We start from the raw sequence: 8,839 nt of genomic DNA on the forward strand, positions 1-8,839 counted from the left end.
TCCTATTTTGTTGCCATACAACCTGGAAATAAAATGTATTTTTGGGGTTTTTGTATCATTTGATTTAAACAACATGCCTACCAGTTTGAAGATGCAAAATATTTTTATTTGTGAAACAAACAGGAAATAAGACAACAACAAAAACCACTTGAGCGTGCATAACTATCCCCCCCACCTTTGCAGCAATTACAGCTGCAAGTATGTCTCTATAAGCTTGGCACATCTAGCCAATGGGATTTTTGCCCATTCTTCAAGGCAAAACTGCTCCAGCAGTACAGCAATCTTTATGTCATCCCACAGATTCTCAATTGGATTGAGGTCTGGGCTTTGACTAGGCCATACCAAGATATGTAAATGTTTCCCCTTAAATCCCGCGAGTGTTGCTTTAGCAGTATGCTTAGGGTCATTCTCCTGCTGAAAGGTGAACCTCCGTCCCAGTCTCAAATCTCTGGAAGACCGAAACAGGTTTCCCTCAAGAATTTCCCTGTATTGAGCACCATCCATCATTCCTTCAATTCTGACCAGTTTCCCAGACCCTGCTGATGAAAAACATCTCCAAAGCATGATGCTGCTACCACCATGCTTCACTGTGGGGATGGTACTCTCGGGGTGATGAGAGGTGTTGGGTTAGCGGCAGACATAGCGTTTTCCTTGATGGCCATATAGCTCAATTTTAGTCTCATCTGACCAGAGCACCTTCTTCTATGTGGTTGGGGAGTCTCCCACATGCCTTTTGGGGAACACCAAATGCGTTTGCTTATTTCTATCTTCAAGCAATGGCTTTTTTCTGGCTACTTTTCTGTAAAGCTCAGCTCTGTAGAGTGTACGACTTAAAGTGTTCCTATGGACAGATACTCCAATCTCCGCTGTGGAGCTTTGCAGCTCCTTCAGGGTTATCTTTGGTCTCTTTATTGCCTGTCTGATTAATGCCCTCCTTGCCTGGTCCATGAGTTTTGGTGGGCAGCCCTCTCTTGGCAGATTTGTTGTGGTGCCATATTCTTTCCTTTTTTAAATAGTGGATTTAATGGTGCTCCTTGGGATGTTAACAGTTTCCGATATTCTTTTATAACCCACCCTGATCTGTACTTCTCCACAACATTGTTCCTGACCTGTTTGGAGAGCTCCTTGGTCTTCATGGTGCCGCTTGGTGGTGCCCCTTGCTTATTGGTGTTGCAGACTCTGGGGCCTTTCAGAACAGGTGTATATACAGTGCCTTGCGAAAGTATTCGGCCCCCTTGAACTTTGCGACCTTTTGCCACATTTCAGGCTTCAAACATAAAGATATAAAACTGTATTTTTTTGTGAAGAATCAACAACAAGTGGGACACAATCATGAAGTGGAACAGCATTTATTGGATATTTCAAACTTTTTTAACAAATCAAAAACTGAAAAATTGGGCGTGCAAAACAATGACAGTACAGGCTCATTCACACATGGAGGTTCACAGAGATTTGCCAAATTCCATTTCAGTCCCTATTCAAGTAGCCATAACATAGACCTCGCCGCTCCTACCCTGCCTTTTTCCCATCACTGTTGTTTCTGCCTTTGTGTTACTATGACTATGATAGGGAATGTCTCCCTGGCTCAACACAAGAGCAGGCTGGCAACCATTGCTGTGGTGCCTACATAACAGGGAGGGTAGGGTCTAAAGGTCCAGCCACCACAATGGTGTCGATTGGCGCTATGAGAGCAGGATCGACGACAATGATGTCAGTGGCAATGGTGGCAGGGATGTCGACGGCAGCGGGTATAACAACATCGATAGGTACATCCACTGCTGGGTCGACAGGGGCTGCAGCAGCTGGGTCTACTGGGGCGGCGGTATCCACAACTGCTGGTTCCTCAGCTGCGGGGTCCACTGCTGGCTCAGCCTCGGCTTCAGTGGCAGCCTCGTCCTCTCCAACCTCGTCAGAGTTCAGAGGGACGGCTTGGGCAGCAGGGGCAGCCTGGCCAGGATAGGGATAATATCTGCCATAGCCGCCATAGCGGGGCTGAAAGAGGGATAGTGAGCATGAGAAGGGGTTGAACACACACTCACATCACAATGAACACATTTGTAAGCATTATATTACAGTAATTCGTATCTCTTCTCGTAGAGAGATGGAGAGGAAACCCACTGATGCTTTTTAACAACTGATTTAAAGGACCATGAGCTCACCACTGGGGCCTCTTCATCTGAGTTCATTGGTGGTGGTGGGTAGAAGAATTTGGGGTCTTGAGCTGGGGCAGCAGGGGCTGCAGCAGGCGCATTCAACTGTTCACACCACAAATGGTTCAGTCCATAAGAGTTTTCAGACAACATTATGGTGTCACTATCAGCTCAAAAACAGGGTATTGAGTCTTGAGTCTCACAAGGAATGATAGAAGTGTTAGAAAAGCTAGGGATGTTTATGAGAAGAATCTTTCTACAGCATGCATCTACAGTTTTTTAAAGAGTTTCTTAAAGCAGCATTTACCATTGGGGGCTGAGCTGGTGCAGCCTTCGGAGGAAAGAAAATAATTACATTGATTAGAGGATCACTGATATGGTTGATATACAGAGCTAATTATTCCATTATGTTTCTTTATTTATGGGATTGTTGAGTGGGGGTGTTTGAGGAGTTGGTAAATGGAAATGGCCAAAATATGAAGGAGAGCGAAACACTATATTGCATATGTACACTGAGTGCCAAACATTAGTATCACCATCCTAATATTGAGTTGCACCCACTTTTTTCCTCAAAACAATCTCAATTATTCGGGGCATGGACTCTACAAGTTGTCAACAGTGTTCCACAGGGATGCTGGCACATGTGGACTCAAAGGCTTCCCACAGTTATGTCAAGTTGGCTGGATGTCCTTTGGGTGGTGGACCATTCTTGAGATACAGGAAACTGTTGAGCATGAAAAACCTAGAGGTTATAAGAGGTTATAGCAGAGGGCAGCTGACGTGCAGTGCCCAATTAGCAGTTTAGGGGGTTAAGTTCCTTGCTAAATGGCACGTGAGATAATGATGCCAGCATCATTGTAGTCTCAATGCCGCCAGATCCCACCGAACCCCCCCACCCTCGTCAGCAATAGGATTCGAACTGGTAATCCTCCTTGTTGCTGGTTTGTCTCTCTAAACCCGAGGCTACTGTCACCTTTTTATTCCATTGAAAGTTGTTATATGTCTAACATGTTGTGCAAGTTAAATCCAAAACAAAATGGCTGCCCTCTAACCAGTTGTCCGAGGGAACCATACATTCTGTAGAGCTCCATCCATCTCAGGGCCTCGTTGGCATGTGCTGCAACCTGCTGGGAAATACCAGATGTGGAACCAAACATGTAATTAACGTAGTAGTTAAGGTAATTGAAACCCCTCTCCCATGTCCATGACATGACGTGACATGATGATTGCATGATGCTGTTAAGAGATGTCGAAACTGAAATCCACCTACCTCATCGCTTCCACTATCAGGAGTCTGCAAGGCACAACACAGCATTTTGATAATCATCATCCAGTCAACACACAGACTTATATCAACATCAAGAGAACACCAGCATACAATTGAAGCTCAAGCATAAAATTATTCAATTAGAATGTAAACAACATGGTCTGGGTTTGGAGACTTACTGGAGCAGCCAGGGAGAAGCCCAGCAGGCACATCAATAGCACCACAGATATCATATTGATCCTTAAACAGAGAAAGAGGATATACGGTCAGGTCCAAAAATGATTGGCACCCTTGATAAAAATGAGCAGAAAAGACTGTATAAAATGAATACAAATATTGTATGCTCCAAAACCAAAAAAATGGGAAATTATATTCTTTCATACTAATACAATTGCTCAGAGTTAACAAGTAATATTGTTTTCTTGCAAAAAAGTAGCCCCATAATTAAGTGGTAACGTCCTCGAAGCCGGTGCAACAAAGTCGAGGGGAAATTAATGATCTGGAAAGATTCTGTATGGTGAAATTGTAAAAAGATCCCTACCAATGTGTTCTCCAATCTCAAAAAACATTTTAGAAAAAGGCGCCCTCATCCTCACAAGGTGAGACATTGAAAGGTATTGAAACTAGTGTGCATTTTATTTTGAGAAAAATATTACTTGCTGAACAACATTTATTTTCAGCAGCAGTTTCTTAAATATATGCTTAAAAGTATTCAATAATGTAACGTAAGTAGTCTGTGATATAATAATACAGCAAAACAAAAGCTTTCTCCCAAACTGTAAACGGTATACTTTTCTGTATACTGTGAAATGGAAATCTAGAATCTCACCTTTGTCTTGGTGTCAGGAGCAAGTGAAGCAGTGGTCTTGATGTGGGAAAGAATGAACTACATCATTTCTCACTCTAAGTCAATTTATACTCTGGAACCACTTGCGACAACCAATCAGGTCTTTGCACCCTGACAAATGTGCATGCCACTGTTGTTTGATGAAATCTCCTCTCTTCAAAACTCAAGTAAGACGTGGAGTCTTAATGTCCCTATTATCTTTAATTACACACCGTGCAATTATGCTTACCACACCACACATCCCCCCCTCCCAAGTAAACCCCAAACTTGAAAAGATTCTCAAACTAAAGTAGAGGGCATCAATCGAGTGTATCTCTCATGGTTACATTAATAAAATATCTCTTTTGGGACTTAAAAGTTCTCACAGTCTCTTAGCAATAGGGCAATTATCTCCATAAAGGCATAGGGGGTAGTGCCAAGTCAATCAAACTCAGAAAAAAGGCCTTGATAGATATTGGAGCTCAAAAGCGTACATTCCTTTAACATTTTTAATTAACAGTCTGTCAACACACTGACTCGAACGCACTGATGGTGCAGAGAGATATTAAACATCAATCCTTCTCTTTTGTCGTTGTTGTGAACACAGTGATATTTTTAACAGGTTTTTCCCTCTTCGTTGGTTAGGGCATGTCTGATTCATATCACAGATGCACAAGGGTATTTTGAATGTTGGGTGTAAAGGTTAGGTTAGTCATGATGGTGGTGTGGACCAAATCAGATAAGAGGAGTTACATCAATGTGTGATAATCAGGTACAGTATTCTAAACATTCCACAATCCATAACATACACACATGCCACTTAAGAATATGCTGAGCTGTGAGACTTCATGGAGATATGATAAGAATCTTGGCAACTTGTTGCTTTCTGCTTTGTCTAGAGCTGAAAAATACTATTGTGCTGAAGGAAGAGGGAGGTTGTGAAAGTGGGTGCCTTGTAGTCAAATTAAGAGGACTGCCACAGCATGTCTATGACTTTGTACCTTACTAAACATAACAGTTCTCTTCCACTTCACTGTATTTTCACTGGTCACAATACTCTATTTGTAGTAGGTTTTATTGGTTTCTTGCAGTCATAGACTGAATTGTACACCAATTTACAATCACATCATTAATCATAAATAATTATCAAATAGTAAAATCCTAAAATAGCAAAACACTTATAATATAATACAGCGTTAAAATACGCAATATATATAACAAATACTACAAAGACAAGGTTTGGGGTGGCAGCTTTAGAAAATACATTGTTGAAGTTCTTACGTAGACATTTCTAAGTATAGGGTGTGCATTGATCAGTTTTGTAAAGTATGGAACGGGAGAGTTCTGATATCAATCAATCATTCAAATGTATTTATAAAGCCCGTTTTACATCAGCCGATGTCACACAGTGCTATACAGAAACCCAACCTAAAACCCCAAACAACAAGCAATGCAGATGTAGAAGCACGGTGGCTAGGAAAAACTCCCTAGACAGGCAGGAACCTAGGAAGAAACCTAGACAGGAACCAGGCTCTGAGGGGTGGTCAGTCCTCTTCTGCCTGTGCAGGGTTGAGATTATAACAGTACATGGCCAAGATGTTCAAACGTTTATAGATGATCAGCAGGGTCAAATAATAATAATCACAGTATTTGTAGAGGGTGCAACAGGTAAGCACCTCATGAGTAAATGTCAGTTGACTTTTCACAGTCGAGCATTCAGAGTTAGAGACAGCAGGTGCAGTAGAGAGAGAGAATCAAAAACAGCAGGTCCGGGACAAGGTAGCACATCCGGTGAACAGGTTAGGGTTCCATAGCCATAGGCAGAACAGTTGAAACTGGAGCAGCAGCACGACCAGATGGACTGGGCAAGGAGTCATCAGGCCAGGTAGTCCTGTGGCATGGTCACAGGGCTCAGGTCCTCCTGGAGGGAAGGGAGAGGGAGAGGGAGGGAGAGAGAGAGAATTTAGAGGGAGCATACTTAAGTTCACACAGGTGAAATACTCCAGATATAACAGACTGACTAGCCCCTGACACATAAACTGTTGCAGCATGGCCAACCAGGCAGGATATAACCCCACCCACTTTGCCAAAGCACAGCCCCCACACCACGAGAGGGATATCTTCAACTACCAACTTATTATCCTGAGACAAGGCCGAGTATAGGCGGCAGGGTAGCCTAGTGGTTAGAGCATTGGACTCATAACCGGAAGCTGACAAGGTAAAAATCTGTCGTGCTGCCCCTGAACAGGCAGTTAACCCACTGTTCCCAGGCCGTCATTGAAAATAAGAATGTGTTCTTAACTGACTTGCCTTAAAGGTAAAAAAAAATATGTTTTTTTAAATAGTCCGCAGATCTTCCCCACGTCATGAACCCAAGAGAGCGCTAAACCTGGACTGGAAGATCACGTCAGTGACTCAACCTTTCTCAAGTGACTCAACCTTTCTCAAGTGACGCACCCCTCCTAGGGACGTGATGGCAGAGCACCAGTAAGCCAGTGACTAATAAAGTTAGAGGCAGAGAATCCCGGTGGAGAGAGGGGAACCAGCCAGGCAGAGAGAGCAAGGGTGGTTCATCGCTCCAGTGCCTTTCCATTCACCTTCACACCCCTGGGCCAGACTACACTCAATCATAGGAACGTCTGAAGAGATGATTCTTCAAGACTTAAAGGTCAAGACCGAGTCTGCGTCTCTCACATGGATAGGCAGACCATTCCATAAAAATTATAGGCAGACCATTCCATAAAAATTGAGCTCTATAGGAGAAAGCCCTTCCACCAGCTGTTTGCTTGAAATTCTAGAGACAATAATGAAGCCTGCATCTTGGGACAAAGTGACAAAAGCATGGATTATTTTTTCTGCATCATTTTTGGACAGAAAGTTTCTGATTTTTGCAATGTTATGTAGATGGAAAAAAGCTGTCATTGAAATGGTCTTGATATGTTCTTCAAAAGAGAGATCAGGGTCCAGAGTAACGCCAAGGTCCTTCACAGTTTATTTGAGACGACTGTGCAACCATTAAGATTAATTGTCAGATTCAACAGAAGATCTCTTTGTTTCTTGGGACCTAGAACAAGCATCTCTGTTTTGTCCGAATTTAAAAGTAGAAAGTTTGCAGCCACCCACTTCCTTATGTCTGAAACACATGCTTCTAGCAAGGGCAATTTTGGGGCTTCACCATGTTTCATTGAAATGTACAGCTGTGTGTCATCCGCATAGCAGTGAAAGTTAACATTAGGTTTTCAAATGACATCCCCAAGAGGTAAAATATATAATGAAAACAATAGTGGTCCTAAAATGGAACGTTGAGGAACACCGAAATTTACAGTTGATTTGTCAGAGGACGAACCATTCACAGAGACAAACTGATATCTTTCCGACAGATAAGATCTAAACCAGGCCAGAACTTGTCCGTGTAGACCAATTTGGGTTTCCAATCTCTCCAAAAGAATGTGGTGATCAATGGTATCAAAAGCAGCACTAAGGTCTAGGAGCACAAGGACAGATGCAGAGCCTCGGTCCGATGCCATTAAAATGTCATTTACCACCTTCACAAGTGCAGTCTCAGTGCTATGATGGGGTCTAAAACCAGACTGAATAATTTTGTATACATTGTTTGTCTTCAGGAAGGCAGTGAGTTGCTGCGCAACAACCTTTTCTAAAAATTTTGAGAGGAATGGAAGTTTCGATATAGGTTTGGCTTTTTGAAGAGAGTCTTTATTACTGCCACTTTTAGTGAGTTTGGTACACATCCGATGGATAGAGAGCCGTTTATTATGTTCAACAAAGGAGGGCCAAGCACAGGAAGCAGCACTTTCAGTAGTTTAGTTGGAATAGGGTCCAGTATGCAGCTTGAAGGCTTAGAGGCCATGATTATTTTCATCATTGTGTCAAGAGATATAGTACTAAAACACTTGAGCGTCTCTCTTGATCCTAGGTCCTGGCAGAGTTGTGCAGATTCAGGACAACTGAGCTTTGAAGGAATACGCAGATTTAAAGAGGAGTCCGTCATTTGCTTTCTAATAATCATAATCTTTTCCTCAAAGAAGTTCATGAATTTATCACTGCTAAAGTGAAAGCAATCCTCTCTTGCTGCTTTTTAGTTAGCTTTGCGACAGTATCAAAAAGGAATTTCGGATTGTTCTTATTTTCCTCAATTAAGTTAGAAAAATATGATGATCGAGCAGCAGTAACGGCTCTTCGGTACTGCACGGTACTGTCTTTCCAAGCTAGTCGGAAGACTTCCAGTTTGGTGTGGCGCCATTTCCGTTCCAATTTTCTGGAAGCTTGCTTCAGAGCTCGGGTATTTTCTGTGTACCAGGGAGCTAGTTTCTTATGAGAAATGTTTTTAGTTTTTAGGGGTGCAACTGCATCTAGGGTATTGCGCAAGGTTAAATTTAGTTCCTCAGTTAGGTGGTTAACTGATTTTTGTCCTCTGGCGTCCTTGGGTAGACAGAGGGAATCTGGAAGGACATCAAGGAATCTTTGTGCTGTCTGTGAATTTATAGCACGACTTTTGATGTTCCTTGGTTGGGGTCTGAGCAGATTATTTGTTGCAATTGCAAACGTAATAAAATGGTGGTACGATAGTCCAGGATT

General features: G+C 42.5%; 1 protein-coding gene across 2 annotated transcripts; it reads right to left on the bottom strand.

Annotated features, from left to right (window-relative positions):
• Positions 1–1,333: 1,333 nt before the first annotated feature.
• enam (enamelin) lies at positions 1,334–4,340 on the bottom strand. Of its 2 annotated transcripts, none has more exons than XM_064925859.1 (7): positions 4,247–4,340; positions 3,597–3,657; positions 3,421–3,444; positions 3,203–3,274; positions 2,458–2,481; positions 2,160–2,255; positions 1,334–1,992 (listed from the first exon to the last, which is right to left on the bottom strand). In XM_064925859.1, exons 2-7 carry the CDS (start codon positions 3,648–3,650, stop codon positions 1,624–1,626), a joined length of 639 nt encoding a protein of 212 aa, XP_064781931.1. In that variant the 5' UTR covers positions 3,651–3,657; positions 4,247–4,340; the 3' UTR covers positions 1,334–1,623. The 2 variants fall into 2 exon arrangements, with proteins under 2 accessions (XP_064781931.1, XP_064781930.1); XM_064925858.1 differs by having other exon boundaries at positions 3,203–3,277.
• Between the last annotated feature and the right edge of the window lie 4,499 nt (positions 4,341–8,839).

Source organism: Oncorhynchus masou, chromosome 20 (genome assembly GCF_036934945.1).
Source record: "Oncorhynchus masou masou isolate Uvic2021 chromosome 20, UVic_Omas_1.1, whole genome shotgun sequence".
In the NCBI taxonomy this organism is placed as follows: domain Eukaryota; kingdom Metazoa; phylum Chordata; class Actinopteri; order Salmoniformes; family Salmonidae; genus Oncorhynchus; species Oncorhynchus masou.